The sequence below is a fragment of the Martes martes genome, assembly GCF_963455335.1.
Source record: "Martes martes genome assembly, chromosome: 12".
NCBI lineage: Eukaryota > Metazoa > Chordata > Mammalia > Carnivora > Mustelidae > Martes > Martes martes.
The window spans coordinates 82,265,944-82,287,188 of record NC_137900.1 but is presented as its reverse complement, the minus strand read 5'-3'; the positions used below and the strand labels follow the sequence as shown (position 1 = coordinate 82,287,188).

The 21,245-nt window shown below is 47.8% G+C and overlaps 1 protein-coding gene across 1 annotated transcript in view; it reads left to right on the top strand.

Moving 5' to 3' along the window:
* The window catches only part of CDK5RAP2 (CDK5 regulatory subunit associated protein 2), a 170,196-nt gene that overhangs the window by 94,914 nt on the left and 54,037 nt on the right, over positions 1-21,245 (top strand). The window contains exons 19-22 of the mRNA XM_080819542.1: positions 6,366-6,461; positions 8,286-8,473; positions 13,405-13,837; positions 18,847-19,078. Coding sequence (XP_080675668.1) covers positions 6,366-6,461; positions 8,286-8,473; positions 13,405-13,837; positions 18,847-19,078 — 949 coding nt within the window. The remainder of the gene's footprint in view (positions 1-6,365; positions 6,462-8,285; positions 8,474-13,404; positions 13,838-18,846; positions 19,079-21,245) is intronic.

Genomic DNA, 21,245 nt, shown 5'->3' with positions numbered 1-21,245 from the left:
ACGTGCTTCCGAGGGCCCTGGTCGGTCAGCAGCCTCCCTGAAAGTCCGGGGTATGTCTGCATGGACACTTTGGCTATTTTTGGATAGCTTTTGACTCCAGGGTCCGGCCCTGGCACCTGTGCTACAGATGGCACATCTGGGCGAGCGGTTTGGTCTTGGAGGGATCTGGAGAGCTGCCACATTACCCAGGTAATTTGGGCAGTGTAGATGCCGCTTTAAGAAATCCACTAACGTTGAAAAACAAATGAGTAACACGTATTTCATTTTTGTATGACTCTTCTGAATTTTGTGCACCTCCTCACTCCTGTGGCCTCTGGACTGATGGATTTGACTGGACATATGTCATCCCCGCACATACCCCGGGGGCTCCCACAGTCTGCCTTGTGCAGAGGACGCGGCGGGGAGTCCACAGCCTGTCCGAGCAGAGCCCTTGGGCTGTGGGAATTTTCTGCTGGTGGCATTTAAAAGTCCAAAGGGGCCAGGAAAAGTTAAATCATGGTGTCTTCAGGAGGACCACGAAGAGGCCTCTGGTTTGCTGGGCTTGTGTACTCGGTCAGCCCTCCCACCCCGGGAGAGACGCGGGGGGCCACATCCAGCCCGGTCCTGTCTGTGTCTGTGCTCATCTTTGTCAGGTGCTGTCTCCGAGTCTCCGTTCTTGGCCTGCGCGTACAGCAGGGAGACCCTGAAATCGTGCCAGTGAGGAAGAGCTTGTTTCCTCCCCTCAGCCCCTGACTGGCTTCACTCCGCCACGGACAGCGCCTGGCCCGGGCCTCCGTTAGCCTTTCTCAGAGGACTGGAGCTGTTCTTACTCGCAAGGGCAGGAGGGCCTTTTTGTCCTTGGGTCCTGTGCCCCTCAGTCTTCTTGGTTAGGGTTGTCTTGAACTCAGCCTAGCTTGCCAGGTAAAGGAGGTCTTGTTGCCACATTCTGGGGAAAGCTCTGTTAGCGTGAAAGCTGTCTCCTCCCGCCCGCAATGTGGGAGCCGCTCTCAGGTACTGATGCTGCGCTCTGGCCATCTGCTGTCTTTGAGACAGGAACGTTATTGATCTTAGCCTCCCGGGCTCCAGATAATTTCGGAAACTAAGAATATCTGCAGTCCATTTAGGGAGAAACAAGTCTCTTGGTTAGTTTTCTCCAAGGCAGCATTTTTAATAAGCAGCTCATTCTTCACCTACTTCGTTTGAGTCGTAAATGGCGAGTTTGTTTGTTCATTTGCCCTTTGAAAAAAATCTGTTAAATGTCCCATTATGTCCTTTGGAGAACAGAGGCTTTTTCCTCTTCCCACTGAGATCTCAATACCAGCCGATTCAGATCGGAATCGTTTGTCAGATTTGCACTTCAACTTGATGTTCCCTGTGAAAAGCCTTGTCCTTTGTAGCCGTTTCCTGTCTTTCCCCGGAATGGGGTGGGCAGGTCCGAAATTCCGCGTGGGAAGGAAGCTGTTCCCACAGTGATCTTGAGCCGAGGGAGGAGCGGTCGCTTAGGCGAGGGTGGGATGGCAAAGGGAGGAGGCTGCCGTGCCCTGGGTATGCGTGTAGTTCTCCTTTGATGAGGACTGGAAATGCCCAGGCTGTGCACAGCCTTTTCTGAACAGCAGGGCTTGCAGAGCGGGGGCTGGGCACCATTCCTGCTCCTGGGAGCCTGTATATTGGGGGGTGGGGGGGGAGAGTAGGGAGGAGAGCAAATCTTTTTTGTGTTTTCAAAATTCAGTATTTTTCTCCAATATTTAATTAGCCCAGAACATTGGGTTAAAATAGAGAAAAGAAATTACCCCAATCCTGTCACTTTAAAACACGCAGTTAATTAACATTTTGGAATCCTTCCTTCTCTGTTTTTATGAACACGTGCAGGCCCACAGTGCATATACGGTTTTGTTTCCTGTTTTATTTTTCCAATTGCTGCTATGTTATAGCATCTTACTGTATCTTATGGATGCGCAGAAATTTAGCTAACAGCCTCCTTATTGTTGGACCTATAGATTGCTTCTAGTGACTCACTATTTTAAATTACCTGATGAGTGTCTTCAGACACAAATATTTTTCTGGGTTTAGGTTTTTTCCCCCCTTAGACTGTATTCCCAGATACGTACGTAATTGCTAGGTCAAAGGTACAGATAGAGATAGATACAGCTATAAAATAGGCATCTAATTTATTTTTATATATAGCCTCCCCCTGCAACTTTTAATTTGACGAAGGGTATAAATAGTAGGAGGCCCTTGACGTAGTTTGTCGGGTTTGTCTTCAACATGGTTGCCGTGGAGTGGGTCCCCCCTCCGGCTGATGAGAGAGTGCTTATGCCTGCATGTGGGCCGTTCACTTCACAACCCACGAAACAAACAGAAGACTGGGGACAGGTGTCCTTTGGTTTTAAAGGGCATGAAAATCATCTCTAATCGCTTTGCTCCTCCTTCTTTATGTTCATTTACTGGTTATTGCGTATTTTAAAATATGGTTGAGGATTGATGTGCAGCAGTGATTGGGGCAGCATGCAGTCCGGGGGGTGAGCCCTGCAAACCATGGACCCTGTGTTGTGCGGAACTCTCCCCTCTCCGGGGTGGGGTGCAGGAAACGTGTGTGAGTGTGTAGAAGGAGCTAGTCTCTGTTATTATTCACTTACGTCATCAGTTTTAGACATGGCTAGAAAACAAAGATTTTTTTTTTTTTTTTGGATGGAAGGAAAACGTGGATTGAGGGGCATAATTTAATTGAACGTAGGTATTTGAAGGGTTGCTGTGTTGAATAAGAAAAAGACGTATGACTCTGGAGGATAGACGTGGTGCTCAGAAGGAGGGGATGCTTGTTAAATTCTGCTTTAGTGGCAGAATAAAATTTAGTTTGTCAGAAGCAGATTGAATTTCATTAAAAGGAGGAGGGTTTCTAAGACTTTGACTTCATAAGTTATGAATTTTACATTATTTATAAAGGGCCCTTGGCACAGTGCCTGGCATGTAGTAGGCACTCAGTAAAACAGTTAATTTTTTTGGTAAGCTAGTGGCAGAGTTGGGACTAGAGCCTTCTTCTGACTCTGTTCAGTGTTGTTTCTGTGACACCATGGGCAGTACTGCTAAAGTTTAATGTGCATGTGACTTTCCTGGGCATCTTGTCAAAATGAAGATTCTGGTTCCCTGAGCCTGGTGTGGGGCCCAAGAGTCTGGATCTCTCATAAGCTGGTACTCTGAAGAACGCCCTTAGAGTAGCAAGACCAGAGGTCATGCTGAAAACCTTTTGGTCTCAGCTGTCATTATGAAAGATTCTTTATTCATTCGTTTGGTCTTTCAGCAGTGTTTTATTGTGCACCGGGTGTTGGTATTAGAACTGCCCCATCCGGTATGGGGTGCAGGGAAGCAGAGGGGCAGTTGCTGCCGAGTGTGTGTGTGTGTGTGTGTGTGTGTGTGTGTGTGTGTGTTGGGGGAGTGGGAGCTGTGGAGGAAGAATGAGGAGTGCTAACAGAACATGTGGACAGGGACCTGGCCTTTTGAGATGGAGGGAACTTCTTCCTGGAGGAGGAAGGGGAACCAGCAAAGCAGATGAAGGAGGCATAGCCCAGGAGGCTGGGGTGGAAGCAGGAGAGCACAGTTGTTATGGGTCTGTGTTTCCAGGAGGGGTGTCTGTGAGGGTCAAGTACTCTCAGAAGGCAGGAAAAATTGAGAAGTTGCCAATGAGTCATTCACAGGTGAAGCGAGGGACATTTCTCTGTGTCCACAACATTTAATTTCTTGGCCATTGCTGGAAATTGAGTTTACTTTTCATTTTGACCAAGTCAGCAGAGGTAAAGAGAAACGAAAGTTAATCTTTATTTCACTGTATTGGGTATATCACCATTCACACCACGGTGTGGTGGTGGTTCTGAAAACGAGGAATGACTTTTGATATTTCAACCTGGAATGGTGTGAGTGACCAGTGTTTCACCTAGCTTAATTTACAGGGGCCCTTCCTTCATCCACGGGCCCGGGGAGGAGCTTCTCCATCCCTCTTCCTTAAGCTAAGCCCATGTGTGTTCTGTCTCCTGTATGAGGCGGTCTTTGGGGACCTCTCACATGCAATCTAGACAGTGTGGGCAACGAAAGCCAATTGTAGGAGGTGGGGGTAGACCGTTTTCTCAAGAAGCTTGGAGAGGCAGGGAACGCTCAGTGACCAGAGCTGTTGGAGAATCAGAGTGAGGCTGTCGTTCTGTTTTTTAAAAGATGGGAGAGACTTTCCCTCAGCGTTTTATCCTGAAGAAATGTAAATACAGCAGAGTGAGAAGAACCTGACAGTGAACACCTTTGGACTCACCACCAAGATTCTCCTGTTAACATGGCCCACGTGTCCGTCATCACTCCTTCTTACCTTTTGGATAAATTTTAGTGTAAATTACAAGTATGGTATGCTTCCTTCCTCTGAAATACTTCAACACTTATATCTTAACTTCAGTGTATGTTTATGGTTACTTTTTCTTTTCAGGTTAAGTTTACATACATTGAAATATAGAAATCATAAGTCTGTATTCACTAAGTTTTACAAATGTGTGTTCCTTTTTAACCCACACCTCCTCAAGACCCTTATCGATTCTCGCTGCTACCCCCAGCCATTTTTCTTCTTTTGTGCCCTCATGCGTTAGTTTTGCCTGCCCTAGACTTTCACATAAATGGAATCATCAAGTACACTCTCTTTTGCATAAAGCTTCTTTCACTCGACTTAACTGTTTTTGAGATTCATCCATGGTATTTGAACCAACAGCCTGTGCCTTTTTATTGCTAAGTAGTATTGCAGTGCATAAATATATTAAAACTTGTTTATTCATTCTGCTGTTAATGTACATTTGTATTGTTTCGGGTTTTGGATATTATGATAAAAGTTGATACCAACGTTCAGCATTCATGTACAGATCTTTATGGGGACATCTGTTTTCATTTTTCTTAGTGAATACCTAGGAATGGAATTCCTGGGCCAGAAGGTTACTCGTTTTAGAAGATACTGCCAGTGCTTTTTCCGCAGTAGTCCAACCTTTTGTATTCCCCCCAAGTTCGATAGTTCTAGTTAGTCTTTATCACTTGAGAGTGTTTTAAGGATGAGGGAAGATGCTGGTGCAGGGAAGCTCCTCATCCGTACGTAGAAACTTTTATGCCTTAGGAAGTACGTTCACACATGGCTAGCCTAGTCTGTGCTCGGCAGTTTAGGGAGCTCTGATTTGTAAGGTCATCAGTCCTGTTTGATCCCGATGGCCGATTTGGATGTGGTTAGCTTGAATGTGTTCTGGTCCTGGAAAGTTTTCTATAGAATGACTTCATGAAGTCAGTTTGCTTTGTTTTGTTTGCTTCTTCCAAAATAAGGGTTTCCTATAAAGGGAAGATCAGAAAAATGTACGGTGGTCTGGGAAAAGTCTGGGCTAAATGTAGGAATTGGTAAATAAAACTGTAGAGACAGGACCTTAGAGATCTCGTAACGTACGACACGCCCCGCCAGTGACTCCGGGCTGTGTGTGGTGTTGACACGCCAGGGTGGGGCTTCCGGTTTCATCTGTGAGGTGAGGTCTGGTAATTTCTGACACAGCTTTGACTGATGACCTCCCGGGGTGTGGCTACCTCTCCTCTGTTTCTGTTTGGTTTAATCCAGGTGCCCCGGGGCTAGAATTTTCGCCCTTGCAGGGAGCTGAGATCTGGCCCTCTTGAGAACATTGTGCCGTCCATTCTGCAGAATGCGGGAGCTTTGGGATTTGCACTTCTTGAAAGCAGTAGGGATTTATGCAGTCGTTATAGAACATTGTTCTTCATCTCCAAAGCATAAAGCTTTCGTCAGGCAAGCTCGATACTCATTAGTGATGAGGACTTTTTGTCAGCAAAATGACAGCATGGCTGGGACTGTCCGTCTCGGATGTGTGACAGTCCCAAAAGAGGTTTATGCCCTGTGCTAAATAGAAGAAGTGATGCATAAATCGGGCACAGCATAAATTTCATTTACTGCCTTCTTGCTATTTGATATTTTCAATTCCATCAATAGCTTTTTTCCAAAATCTTGTTACTTTTATATAATCTGAAAGTGAATTTAGCCACTGCCGGATTGGCAGCCACACAACAGACAGCATATTCGATTTACAGCAGCTCAGGGAAGGCCCTGCGAGGGCAGGGGGAAATGGCTTTCGTTATTTCTTGGAGAATTTGTCCTTCAATTATGCCCAATCCTAGACAGCTGTGTGTGATTTGCTAGAACTAGCATCTCTAACTTTGGTTAATTTTTATTTCATTGGCTTTGGCATTTGTTTCTGCCTCCCTTTTGGTTTGTTTTTTGTTTTGCATTTTAAAAAAAAGACATCAGTGACTTATTCATACATATTCATGATGCGTACTTTTTTGGGTTGCATTTTCACACCATTCCATGCTCCATGTAGCTTCTGACTAGCAAGGAGGACGAGGACATGACCAGAACTGGAGAAGATGACGAGAATAATTTCCTGAGTGACCAGCATTTGGAGCAGAGTGACAAGGTAGGAACGCCGTGGTCCACTCCAATTCCATCCTCCCCTCTCTGTACCCAAGCCGGTCTTCCAGTTTGGAATGAATCCGTTAGCTCTTCTATTTGTTCTGCCTGTCTCGAGTGCCTGCTGTGTGTGGTGGAGAGCAGAGACACTGGGTCTCTTCCTTCTCAGGAGTTACAAACAGGTGGGGGAGCCAGTCGAGAAACAGCAAGACGTGGAGTTGCCAATAAAAATAGGGTTGTTGTAAGAGTAACGGGCATTGGATATTGGACGTGGTCAGATCTTTGGAGACCTAACGCCACCCATTTGTTTTATGCATTGGAAGCTGAGACCTCTGAGGGGAGGGGATTTCTCCAGGGCACAGGGTAAGTCAGTGACTGAGTTGGGACAAGAGCCCCTGTCTCTGGACTCTGTGTAGCCCCAGATCACTTGGTTGCTGTGTAAGGACACTCAGAGGCCCTCCCCAGTCTCCTGACCTGGAATCCAGCTTAGTGTCATGTGGGCATTGGTGAGAATGTGACTCCTTCGGAGAACGTTCCTCCAGTCACGTGGATACCAGGCATTTGGGACAAACATTCTCGAAGGTTGAAAGAACCCGAAAGACTAGGATGCGGTGAGACCGAGGAGGCTGCAGATCTGGCCTTCGTAACCTTTAAGGTGTTCAAGTTCTTGAGGTCATGAATGCAAGATCATTAAAATATAGGTGGTTTTGGGAAGTAAAGCAATTCAAAGATTTGATTTTGAGTCTTAGTCTTTATCTTTGTGACCTCAGTTAGCACTTGCTTCACCCCTACACCTGAATTTTTCCATCAGTGAAGATAATCCATTCTTGTTGGAGTTTTTGTGATATTTAAATAGAAGGGTATGTACTAAATGCTCAGGAAACACTCTCTCTCTATTATGATAGTCCAGACTTTTCCTTTTTTGGAGGGTACTTATTTAGATGTATTTAATAACTAGATTGGTGGCAAACAAGACCCTATAAATAACAGCTCATTTGTATGGGTCTTGTCTTCCATTTAAAAATCTTAATCATTTTACAAGTGTGAGAGAAGGGTGTGATGGCTAGTGTGTATATCACCAGCAGTAATGCAGTCAAGGGGAGTTATTTATAGACTGGTGGAAGAAATTTACAGCTTTGGAAAGTGGGGGGGAGAATGCTAATTGCAGCACCTCAAGACATGCCCAGTACAAGCTTTAACTAGATGAATCCTTGGTACCACTCCTCTGGGGCCCTCAGTGACCCCAGAAGGTGGATCCGTAAATAACATCTCCATAGGAATTAGGAACCCTCTACTTTCCTAATGAGACAAATCAAAGTCATGTTAATTAGGATGTCTTTGTAAAGAGTAAGACGCCTTTCTGCTATGCAATGGGGAGGATACATCACGAGAGGTAGTATTTAATAGACATCTAAAGCATTGTTCATGGTGTGGGCTTCATACCCTTCTTAACTCACAAGAGGTGGGCCGTGGGGTGGGGAGACGTGCCCATGGTGGGCGGGACACTGTGCCAGGACCTTAGGTGAATCAGTCATCTCATTTGATTCTCATGGTCCCCTTGGGAGGTGGCATTGCTCCCCCATTTTGTGGATGAGGGAAGTGAGGGTGAGGAGAAGTGAAGCTTTCAGTGCTCTTGCGGGAGCGTCTGCCCGCCCGGCCACAAGGCGCGTGTGTGGACCTGTGAGCCGGAGCCTGCTCTCTGCCCTGCTTGCCTTTTCCCTCCTGGTTGCTTGCGCTGCTCATTTGCTCTCGGTCTCTGTTCTTTCCCTCTCCACGTATGCCCCTCCTCTCTTCCAAGGTCTGTATTTTGACCAGATGTTCTGATTTGCAGGTCACGGAGGCCTATCCCAAAGGGGGCTGCAAAAACGGATACTTGAGGCACACAGATTCCAGTATTCTAGACTACGATGGAACCCACAAACCTGGCTGCCCTGGAGACCAGAGTGTAGAAGAAGGCGAGCTCCTGAACCTGCTTGCCCCTTTCTTCAACGAGAAGGCCACATTGTTACTGGAATCCAGGTAGACGTGGGGCCCCGGTGTTGGTTTTTCTCTCTAGTTTGAGGGGAGAACAAACTCATTTTGCTAAATGGATTTAGATGGCAGTGCTGTGTAATTTAGCTGAGTGAGCCCCTGAAATGTCTTGGAAGGAACCTTGCCAGTCATGCAATTAAGTAATTAGGCTGTGCGCTAGTGGCTGGGAGGGGACCTCAGCAGAGCCTCATGCAAGCCCATTATAAAGAGAGAAAGAAAGCTTTCCTCTGGAATCGGTCCTGGGAGCCCTGGGAAGGGCTGTCTGGCTGTCAGCGAGAGGAATCAGCCCTACTGGAGTCTCTTCTCCAGTAGCTTAAGAACTGCAACAGCTTAAAAACTGCCATTGTAGTCGTGACTCACTGTTTTACGTTGAGCTTGAACTTCGGTTCTCTTTTCATTTTATCTGCTGGGAGTCCTATGTCAGGGAATGCTTCAGGGTGTTTGCCTGAAAACAAAACAGGAGAAACATGCAGTACACTTGTATTTTTAATGTTACCTCTTTGGGAGGAGACTGTCCCCTTGCACACTCTTTCAGGACCATCGTAACAGCTGCCTGGGCTTTGGAGCTGGGAGGAGCTGTGCCTTCCTCTCTCAGGGCCCCAGTCTCTCCGACCACTTCCTCGGGTGCCTTGAGGAGTAAGAAAGGGCCCCGTGTAAGGAACATGGCAGGCGGGTCGTGTGTGTCCCGTGAAACTGTCCAGTTCTCCTCTGGTGTAGGTAGAGAAACGGAGCTGCCAACTCCTGCCCGTGACTCTTGGCAAGAGCCAGGAACCCTACTGTTTCTTACATCATTGGTCGACTGAGCCTTATAGACATTCTTTAGCTAAAAAAAGGATTGGAGTGTTCTGTTTTTGTGAGCTCAGGCAGGCTGACCCGTCCCCAGTCTCTGGCATCTGTCCAGCATTTTTCTAGCACGTCTCCTCTTGGGGGAACCTGTCTAGTGGTCATTCTAGTTAATTATCAGAGGGAGTTAGGTGACCACAGTCAATGCTTGAGAGAGGGGGCGGTTTTCTCAGTGTCAGGATCCCAAACATTCCCTCAGAGTTCAAAGATGCAGCTGCCTGTCTGGGACCGCCTCGGATTGTGCAGGGGTGACGTGACTGGGGGAGAGTCCGATGGGCTACAGTGGGCATGGGGCCAGCCGGGGCATGTGTGCTCCCTGCCGGTGGGCAGGAGCTTCTCGGCCCTAGCTGACCCTTGTGGCTTCCAGCCTTCCAGTCCTTCGGTGGAAGCCCCCAAACTGTATTTTAAATCTCTTGCTTTTTAAAAATGAAGACCTAGTTACATTTTTTTAAGAAAACATTTTCTGCCTGCCAGGCAAGCTTGTGACATCTCTGGTTCAGTTCCCTGTGCTCTGTAAGGATCTGTTCCATAGGCCTCCAGACCAGTGAGGCCAGTTGTAGCGTTAGAAAAGGTTTTCTCACACCAGCCTAAACCCACAGCCCTGATCTTATTCTCTGTACAGCTGTCATTCATGGTGCACCAAAGCCCACCAAAGCGAAGTGGAGTCATGGCTCTGCGGGGGCTCCAGAAGGCCTGGTGGTGGTCTGCAGCCCCTCCTGGCGCACACCTGGGGCATTGCATGCCGGACTCCTCTTACCCTCACACCAGCTTTCTGCGTGCTGCTCCTGGTGATCTCCTTTTCATAAATGTGGGCTCTGACGTTTGGGGATTTGACATTCCCTTAGCTAGTAAATGCTAGAGCCGTCGGAGAACATTCTGGAGGAGTCCTTGGGGTAACCAGGGTTTGATTGGTCAGAGAAACACTAGTCTTCTGCTTAGGAATTCCCTTTTGGTCCCAACTGCCACCATCTCTTGCTTGGACGCCGGCAGCACAGCCTCCTCTACTGTCCATTCTCCATAGAGCAGCCACAGTGATCTTTTTAATAAGACTTAAGTCAGATCAGATCCATTCCATGCTTAAACCTTCTAGCAGATTTCCGTTGCTCTTACAGTAAGATCAGAGCTTATCAACCCGGTGCCCGCCTCTTTCTCTGACCATATCACCTACCTCTCCTGTTTACCGAGCTCTGCTCTGCTCCTCAGACATCCAGGCTGGTTCTCACCTCAGGGCCTTTGCACTAGCCATTCCCTCTACCTAAAATGCTCTTTTTCTAGGTGTATATGTGACTGGTGGCATCTCAGCTAGACATCAGCTGTGCAGAGAGGCCTTTGCTGACCACTAATGGGAAATCCTGCTTTTACACGTGGTCTCAGAACTTCCTCCCTCCCTTCCTCCTTTAATTCATAGTACTTGTCATTACTGCACGTTGTCTTATTTAGTTATCAGTGTTTGCGTGAACATCTGTCTGTCTTCTCAGTGAAATGTGAGCCCCGTGATTACTTTGCACAATGCATGCCCACTGCCTTACGTGGCAGGTGGCAGGTGCTCAGTTAAGTATTTAAGTGTCAGTGCAGATGTTTAGAAGCCCAGCATCACAGCAGAAGGTGGGTGCGGAAAATTGGAGAGAGTGTACTGATCCTTCAGAGTCAGAAAGATCGGGATTCCAGTCTTTGTTCTTCTCTTTGCTAGGGAATCTTGAATCTTTATGAGCCCGTTTCTTCATCTGTAAAATGGGGTTAGGTTTGGCCCCATCTCCTAGTCATACAGGGAGGCCTGAATGTTGTTGGTGTATTTAAAGGACATGACAGGGCACGTGCTTCACAAATGTCAGTTCCTCCCCCTTTACACCTCTCACTGCGGCAGAGATCCCCTGGAAGGGTCTATAAACAATGTTTGGGCCTCTGACAAGACCCTCGACTCAACCATTAAAAAGGTCCCGATCACGGCGACAGCTTAATGAATCTCCTGTTCAGAATTCTAGCAAAGTAACACTTGAAATGTTTTATTTAACATCACCCCCACTTTAGTATATTCTAATGGCCTCTTTCACCACCTTTTACTACCCATTTGTAAAATCTTTGTCCTCGGTTTTATTGTGTGTTGTTTGGTGGTGAGTAACGGCCCTCCTTCAGCTAGCTGAATAGTAGTTGTCATTATTTTTAATCTATATTAAGGGAAAGAGAGGAAAGGACAATTTAGTTTAACATGCTTAAAGTGCCAGAAATATTTTTAAAGTCTGGGGTTTACTAAATTTTAAGATGGTTTGTGTAGTCTAGATGATTCTGTATTAGAAGGGAAAAATGTACCATACATTTTAATTTTGTTTTTTAAACTTCTATTTTTTACCCTCCTTCAGTGTGCTGTAGCTGTGTGATCTGAATAGAGTTGCCTCTGGCCCAGAGCTAGATGATCTGAACCCAGAGGGGAGTAGGGCCTTCCCCTGGCTCTTGCAGGGCTCCATGGGGAAGGTGGAACCAGGCCTCACGTCACTTGTCACATGTAGCGGGAACCCAGATATGGGGCAGGGACCATCAGGGTGTGCTCAAGGAGTCAGTCTGTAGAGGCTGGCCCTGGCCAAAGGCAGGCGGGAGGAATGGCAGAGAGAAAATGTGAGTGGCACGGAGGTGGGCCTCTTCTGTCCTTGGTCATTGCTGATGGCCACGACCTCAGCCGAACCTAGATGTCAGTGGCAGCTCTCCCACCGGCCTCTCCTCTGTCCTTGCATGCTCCAGTCCCTTTTAACATAATTTCCTGTCTTAGTTTCCCAGTTTCTCTCTTCTTTCTTAAATGAGCCACTCTCCTTTATTTTTCTAGATGATTTACGCATATTTACATTAAAATCTTCAGGTTTCCTTGTTTATTTAATTTTCTTGAGTGTGAACTCTGATTCGTTGGGTTGTGACCTGTCATACTCATGGGTCATGTGTGCAGGTTGGGTTTGCCAGGGTGTGGACAGCCCTGCTCTGTCCCCTGTGCTCCCTCCTCCTCCTGTGGGGTGCCACAGCTGCCTCTGGCTCATGAGATTTCCCTGGTTTCCTCCACCGTGGGAGTTAAATTTCTGCCCCCAGTGCTTTCTGCGAATGCCCCCTTTCTCCTGACTATGGTCTCCTCTGTTTCTGACCTTTGGGTAAATTTTACCTTGATTTTGAGGCCTATGGGGCACCTTACGGTATTTGTTATGTATCTTTTGCTGTCACTTACATGGGTTTAGAGTGGAGTGGGAGGGGCTCCCATGTGTGCTCACATGGCGTGTGAACTGGTCCCCACTTCTCACTGCGCTGCTGGGGGCCTCCGGGAGCTCTGGGAAAGCCCCAAGGCAGTGGCGAGAGGCAGGCAGCACTCTAAGTGGGACTGTCTGTGTCTCCGGACACCGTCTACACAGTGTGCACACAGTCACAGCTGGGATCTGCAGGAGCCTAGGGCACATGGCCAGTGCCCTAAAGTATCAGCTGCTTAAACACTCTCTTGTTTCGTCCTCATTGCTGTCCTGTGGAGGGAGACTTACCTTACTTTCAAAGCATCTCTGAGTTAAAACTTGAAGCCATTTTTGTGTGATTTCACTACTGTTTCTGTTCCAAGTAGTTTGCAGTATCCCTTCATTCAGTTCCTATATACTGAGCACTGACTGTGCACAGTGATGGGCCAGGTCACTCATGGGTCCACCAGGTTGACCAGATCCACCTAAGCCGTACTCGCCCCTGGATGTGGGAATGGGGCCAGGGGCTGGGTGGACCTCATAATGGTCAGAAATGACAATTCTTGATGACCTTATTTGCTCCTTTCCAAGCCCAGCTTTTTTCTAGACCCTGTTTGCATCCTTACAGCACGTGGCCCTCTCACTTGCTGTGTACGTGTGGATTCTCTTCTTCTTATCCATGAGTTGGACATGGCAATACCCACCAGGTGTGGTTGTCATGAGGTGACAGGGGAGAAAATCCTTGGTGGCACATGGCGAGCGGGCCGTGTGCTTAAACAGTTTGGGCCAGTCAGTGGAGAAAACTTGGGAAATCTGGTAGGGCATGAGGCTACAGCAGAAAACCTAGTTCTTCCACTTCCTTCCCTTTTGGAAAAACAGGCCAGACCTTCTGAAAGTGCTGCGTGAACTACTCCTGGAACGAACGTGCTTGACAGAGCAGGGAGTGTCTGCACAACACCTTGATGGTAAAACTGAGAAATCCCTTAAGCAAATGGCTGCTCAGCTAAGAGGTGAACTCGGACATTTCACCCAAGTCAACTCATTGTCCAAGTCCCGTGATGAAGGGAAGTCGCCGCGGACAGCCCAGCTAGGAAGGACGGGTCAGGTGTCCAAGCTGGAGCTGAAAGATGCCTCCGTGCAGACTGTGGCGGTGGAAGGGGACACGCGCAGATTCCAGAACGAGGGCAAGAGAGAGGCGTGGGCAGAGAAGCCACCAGACGCCGCGTTTCACACTGAGGGTCCGCCGGAGAACTTGTGCGTGGCACCAGGGCAGCAGGCCACTGCCCCTTTCTTCCCCAGCGGGACTGACAGAGTAAGCTTTTCTATTTATTATTCATTTGTTTTCTTATTTTATACAGACGAAAGGCTAAAAAACTCAACTCTGATCTCTGCTTTTTTTGATGTATGTAAAATCCGATGTATGTAAAATCTCCCCCGCCTGCACTCAGTCTGGCCTCTGCCTAGAGGTGTGTGTTTGTCTTAACCTCCCTCCACCCAGCCCAGTCTTATTTGTCTGTACGTCATGACATTATGCAGTTTCCTTATAGAGTCGTATTTATACATCTGTGTGTAGCTTTTTCTTTCATGCTGTGTATCAGGAACATCTTACCTTGTAACGGCTTTGGGAGATGCCATTGTGGGAAATGTGCCAAACTTCATATGACTTTCACCTACTGGGGGATATTTACATTTGCAGGTTACAGTGAAATTGTGATATTCTGACTTTAGGAGGAGGCCTGAGAACCTAGGTTTTATCTTGTGCAGACGTTGTGGTGGAGAGGTTCTATTCTGTGAGCTTCATCTATGTTCTCTTATCCTTGCGACACCTGTCAGAGATGAGGAAGCGCGGTTTTGAATGCCCACAGTTAGCCAGCAGTTACAGGGCTGAATTGGGACCCCAGGGCGCCTGATGGCGCAGCCTTACCCTTTCCCAGGCTAGCCCCCAGCTCCTGCTGGCCCAGAGTGGTGGGCTCCGGTTCTGGTGGGGGAATGCATTTTGCTTCAGTCAAGAGGCTGTCTCTATGCTTCTCCTCTACTGCCATCAAATCTGTCATATTATTAAAAGCCAGATTCTCTTGGTCGTATTTGATTGGACCTTTTACTAAACTTGTGGGCAGAGGGGTCGGGGCTGATGATCCCCAAAGCAGGGAGATGTCTGTATTCTGGTGGAGAAGTAGGTCATGTTTCTAATAGAACTCCAGTGACGGCTGTTGGTGTTCTTGTTTCTGATGGGTGTTTTGTATCTGAGAAATCAGCTGTACACACTGCTTCATAGCATCAGAATGGAGAATTAAGTTTATTTTCTGACCACTAAATTACTGCTTTTGTGCATACCAAAGGGAGTTAGATATATCATTAGCAAAATTGCTTTTGATTGTTTTAAATTATGTACCAAAACTGTAATTTCTAGAATAGGGTTTTCTAAAGATATCAGTAAAGACAAAAAGAAAAAAAAAAAAAGACACTGCCATTATATTAACGGTACTCCAGATGCAAATTTGTGCAGTTTGGCTGGAATAGAAATGGTCTCATCCGCCCCAGCTCTGTTCGTTTGTACCTGTGTATTAGGAAACCTAGATGTTTTTTCCCCCGGTTTGTGTGGGAGATAGCCTCCTTTGTGCAGAAAAATTGCATAATCGAATGAACTCAGTAATTTCCCCAAATATATTAATTTTTTTTTAGTTTGGAATTATCCTTCTTGCTTATGTTTTCAAAAGGAAGGCTACTGTGTTTATTTTTTAGCATCTGTTGTTTGTGTGAGGATCGTGCTAGATATTCTCTATCTATATCATCACATTTAATCTTCTCAAGAAGTGTGTAAATTAGGTAGATATTCCTGACATTTTACATATGAAGAAATATAGCCTCTGAAAGGCTCAGAAGATGGTCCAGAATGAGTCAGCTGTTGAGAGGAGTAGTAGGGATAGAGACCAAAGTCCAGTTTTATGGACAGACAGGAATATACTTATTTATTTATTTGTTCATTTATTTTTTAAGTTGGCTTCACACCCAGTGCGAGGCTTGAACCAATGACCCTGAGATCAAGACCTGAGCTGAGAGCAAGAGTCGGATGCTTAACTGACTGAGCCACCCAGGTGCCCAAGATAGGGATTTTCTAAACCTACCTCTAGGGAAGGGAGGAGCCCTCGGTAAGGGATACCATCACAAGATGTACCTGGGATTGCTTCAGGCCTGGCTGCTTCCCTTTCTTGGTGGCTCTAGTGGGATCGGTGTGACCTGGTACCAGAGGCTGGCACAGTGGTGACATGAGGAAATGTGTGGCAAGTGCCTGCCAGTGCCTTGTGCATGGTTGTGTAGGCGCATGTCAGGCCCGGTCTGTGTGCACTCCTGTCCCCCTTCCACCCCCAAGTGAGGAGCTCCGTTATGACATCTTTAATAAGGTGGTAGGTGGGACTGTGCTCAGTGTCCATAAGGTAGCATTTTGTGTGGTGTTATTTTAAAACCCGCATTAGGTTGACTGACGGCAGTCTTCCAGCCTGAAATTGGCTTTGGCATTTGTGCACTTGCAGATATCTTTTCTCCTGCCATATGACACACAGATTTGGATCCAAGAATAAAGATTGGTGGAGACCGAGGACCAGGCAAATGACTGTTATTTTGCAGTCCTCTTTGATGAGGCATTCCCCTGCCCCTTTTGCCACTGGTCCTGTTCACCACCTCAACCTGTCCTTGGCCTTGAACCTGCTCTCTGGCCTGGAATTTCAGGGCAGAGAGTGTCTCACTTTCCTTAGGTGAGCAATAGAGGCCGGAGAGTTGTTGTGAGGTTCTGCTCTCTTGCCTTCTTGTTGTATGACATTGGACTGGTTGTTGGACGTCTCAGTTCTTTGAAAAATAGGCCCCCTAACTTCTGTTTTCCTGTGAGTTCTGGGAATGCAGAGCTTACTGGAGGATTGTGGGACAATGAGCTTGAAAGCATTTTACAACCTAAAATGTGCAAGCAGGGCTCCTTCTTCCCTTTTCCTGCTTGAGAGACCTTGCTGATTTCATCATTCCCAGGGTCCTAAGTATTTCCTGTTTCCTTCTCAGGTTCCTTCTCTTCCACTTAAAAAATTAAAAAGACTAATAACTTCAGGGCACCTGGCTGGCTCAGTCGGTTAAGTGTCTGCCTTCAGCTCAGGTCATGATCCCAGGGTCCTGAGATCAAGTCCTGCCCGCATCACTCTCCCTGCTCAGTGGGGAGTCTGCTTCTCCCTCTGCCCCTCATCCTGCTCTTGTGCTCTCTCTCAAATAAATAAAATCTCAAAAAAAAAGAATAACGACCTAATCCACATATCATACAATTTATCTGTTTAAAATATATAGTGCAGTGGTTTTGTTTTGTTTTGTTTTTGGTATATCTGTAGAGTTGTAGAACCATTACCATAATCAATTTTAGAACATGTTTAATTATCCAAAAAGAAACCCTGACCCATTGACGGTCATTTCCCATTTCCCCCCATCTGCCCTAGCTGTAGGCAACCACTGATCTACTTTCTGTCTTTATAGATTTGCCTATTCTGGGTGTTTATATATATAAATGGAATCATACAACATGTGATCTTTGGTGACTGCTTCTACTTAGCGTAGTAATGTTTTCGAGGTGCATTCGTGCTGTAGTCTGTAGCAGCGGTTCATTTCTTTTAATTGCCCAATGATAGTCCATTGTATGGATGTAGCACATTTTATTTATCCATTCATCAGTCGATGGACATTTGGGCTGTTTCTACTTTTTAGCTATTATGAATAACACTGCTATGAACATTCATGCACAAGTCTGCAGGGACGTGTGTTTTCACGTCTCCTGGGTAAACACCGAGGAGTGGAATTGCAGAGTCATATGGGAACTCTGTGTTTAACCCTTTGAAGAACCACCAGGCTGTTTTCCACAGCGGCTGCCCCTAGTTTACATTTTCACCAGAAGCATGAAGGTTCCAATTTCTCCACAGCCTTGCCGACACTTGTTACTATTTTGATCATATGCTGTCCTAATGAGTTGGGAGTGGCAATATTTCATGGAGATTTGATTTACATTTCCCTGATGACTAATGACACTGAACATCTTTTCATGTGTTTATTGGCCATATATAGATCTCCTTTTGAGACATGTCTTTTAGACCCTTTGCTCATCTTTTAATTGGTCTTGGAAATCAAGGCCTATTGTCCTGAGGAAGACACATCTGAGTGGAGTCCTAATGAATGTATTGGGATTATGGGAGACGGGGTGGGCAAGAAAGGGTGTGTAGACAGAGGAGACAGTGTATGCCAAGGCCCTAGGGTAGAAGGAGCACAGACATTGGAGGAACTGATAGAAGGTGAGTGTGTGGGAATAGGGGAGATGGCAGAGGGGCCGTGACTTGGGCCTCAGGTTACGCACAGCATGGCGGCTGTGGTACGCATTTTGACCTTGGTCATAAGAGACTGGGAAGTGTTCCAGTAGTTGTAAGCAGAGGCGAGGAATGTTAGGTTTGCCTTTTCCTGCCGCAGTATGGAGAGCGGACTAGAAGGGGCATGCGGGGTGGGAGAGGGCGCTCAGGAGGTGGTTGCCGTGGCTAGGTGACTGCCAGCAGTGTCTTGGGGTTGGATGGAGGCAGTGCGGGGTGGGTGAGGAGAGTCCAGGGAGCCCAGCTGGAATTAGTGGAGCCCGGTGAGTGGCGAGAGCAGGTGACAAGTGTAAAGAGCGGTTTGATAGACTTGCAGGTTTGGGTGACGCAGTGAGGGGCTGGTGATGTGATTGACCAAGACGTTGGGTGTTGAAGTAGCGTAGCTTTGGGGTGGGGACTTGGGCGGTAGATGGAAGGAGCCGAGTGCTGGGCTGGCTTCAGAGTGCCTGGGAGCCGGTGGAAATGAACATGTTGAGGGTAGGCAGGTTGGGGCTCCGAGCCGGGGAGACGGCCACTGGCTCAGTGACCCGCTGGCCACGGACAGCTTCAGTTGCGGTGATTCTGGTGGATCAGCAGATTGGCTTAGACTGAGGAGCGGGGGCACGGGGTGGGAAAGAAGAAATAGATACGGAGCAAGAAAATGTTATTTAGAAGATTGTGCTGGGAAAAGGGCTGCCATATATCGAGCATCTGGATGTCCACAGAGACAGTGGGCCAGGGCCAAGAGGGTGTCGCGGAGGAAAATCTTGGCACTTGCCAGTCACGGGAAGGGACCTGCCAAGACAGAAGTCCTGTAGACTGGGAGATAAACATAGATGCCATTCTAGGAACCAGAAGTCTGGACAGCCGGTGTGAATCCTGTTTTACGAGGTTGGCGTGAGGGTGTTGCCTCTGTGACCAGAGGAAGTGCATTCATTGTCCTGTGCACGTGTCTCTTCAGGAAGCTAAGAAGTCCCGCCTGCCCATCCTGATAAAGCCGTCCCGGTCCTTAGGAAATGTGTATCAGCTTCCTGTCACCCAGGAGGTGGTGGCCCAGCTGCAGGGCCAAGTCTTGGAGCTGCAGGGGGAGCTGAAGGAGTTTAAAATCCGCAATAAGCAACTTCACCAAAAGTTAATTCTGGCTGAAGCAATGATGGAGGGGAGGCCAGCGCCAGACAAAACGCTACAGAAAGGTAAGCACCGAGAAAAATGTCTTCTCCGTGAGCTAGATGAACGACCCGATAGAGCTGCTTGAAATGTCAGCCTTGTTGTTTAGAACTGCAGGAAGTTTGAGCATAAATTTTATGAATTACCGTGATTAATCTTGACTCTTGACAAATGCACAATCAAAGGAACACAATAAGGAAAATGAATCTATTGTTTTCATTTTATTCTGGAGTCTGGATAAAGTGGACTTGTAAGTGCTCGTGGGTCTTGTGAGGTCACCGTTCCCTTCACTTGGGATGGTCTGCAGGTAACCCAGCTGTGGAATGACTTGAATCTGGGTGGGTTTTTTTGGCTTTGTCTGTGGAAGCCTCAGGCATATGGCATCATGTATGTGAGTGAGTGCCGTCTTGGTGGGGTTTTCTAGAATGTCTGGGCTGTATTACTCCGGCTTTCTCAGGGCTAATTCCAAACCCCATCACAGAGCGGTGTAGGTGAGCACACAGGTAGTGTTGGACCTCGTTTTCAGAGGGTTCATGAGTCCACAGAAGTACACACGTTGACTCCTGATTATGAACTTGTACTGTGAGCACACGGCAGCAGCACGTGATACCAAGAACAACAACAGCAGTCTTTTATTTATCTCTTTAAAAAGTACTGATGAAACCCTGCTGTGCCAGGCACTGTCGTAGGCCCTGGGGAGGTAGTGAATAAAGCAGATGATGTAAGTCTGTGTCTTCTGTTCCTGTCGTGGGGAGAAGGACAGTATGCTGATGAGCAGGTATAGAGGACGAGAGGCGGCAGGTGCTGGGGAGGAAGGGAGAGCAGGGCTGAGGGCATGGGCAGTGTGGAGCCGGGCAGAGTGTGCCGCCATATGCGGGATCCTAGAGCCTCCCTGAGGAGGTGACATCTGAACACAAGCCGGGAGGAGAGGAGGGGACTAGTCAGCTTGGAAAGTGCATTTTGGGCAGCAGGAAAAGGGCAAAGGCCCTGATATTGCTTTGAACTTGGGAAGTTGGATGACGAGGAAGGCGGCCAGTTGTGTGGCTGGAGTGGAGTCGGGGAGAGAAGGCAGGAAGGAGGTCAGGGAGGTAGTATGTTGGGTGGGCCCATGAGGCCATTCTCAGGCTTTGTCTGTCACTCAGGTAAGACCAGAAATGGAGGGTTTGGAGCAGCGGAGTGACGTGATGCAACTTCAGCTTTAAAGCAGGGATGGTCAAACTGGCCTGTGGGCCGAGCTCACTGGCCGTTTTTAAGTTTCTTGGAGCGCAGTGACGGCCACTAATTGCACATGGCCTATGACTGCTGGAGTTGAGTAGGTGTGATAGAGGCCCTGTGGCTGGTAGAGCCTGAAACAGTCCGTGTTTGGCTCTTGAAGAGAGAAGTAGGCCGAGCTCTGCTTGAAAGGATCACTGGTAACACGAGCCATCGGAGTGATGGCTCGGTGCTGCCCTGAGCAGCAGAGGCAGAGGCGGGTGTCTGGTGTCTGGTCTGGGACTTCTTGAGATGCCTGTTGACCAGCCCTGTGGTGGTGCCAGGTTGGCAGTTGGAGATACAGGGCCGTAAATTTAGCAAATGTCAACATATCACTGGGATTTGAAGCTCTGAGAGTTGGAGACACAGGGAACAGATCCAGGCCCTGGGACTGAGACTCTCTAGTGAGCAGGGGTTGGGCGCAGAAGGAGCACCCAGGGAGGCAGGGACAGAGCCACGAGAGGATGATGTCTGGAAGCTGAGGCAGGAGCAGGTTCGCTAGGTCGAGTATCGTGAATCAGTCCGACAACGTCTGAGGTTTGGCCTTGGGATTTAGTAATGGGGGGTCATCACTGGCAACCTTGAAGAAGCTGTTGTCCTGGCACGGCTGAGGCCTGCCTGGGACAGGTTCCAGAGAGCCAGTGCAGGAGAGGAACTGAGATGGTGAGAATAACGGCTCTGAGGAGTTTTCCCATAAAGCAGGGCGGAGACACAGGGCAATTAGGAGCCACGTTGTCAGTGAGGCTCAAGGGACTCAGGGAATCGGGACCGCAGGTGACTGCCGCTAGCTGGTCTGGCTGCATCAGCCGCAGAGCTGGAGTTTTTAGGGAAGAGAGCATGACCTGGCGGTGTCAGCGAGAGAAAAGGCCCGTACACTCTTCCAGGTCTGGGATCCCAGGGCATGTGGGAAAGATGGCCAGGGGCTGGCCTGCACTCGGGGGG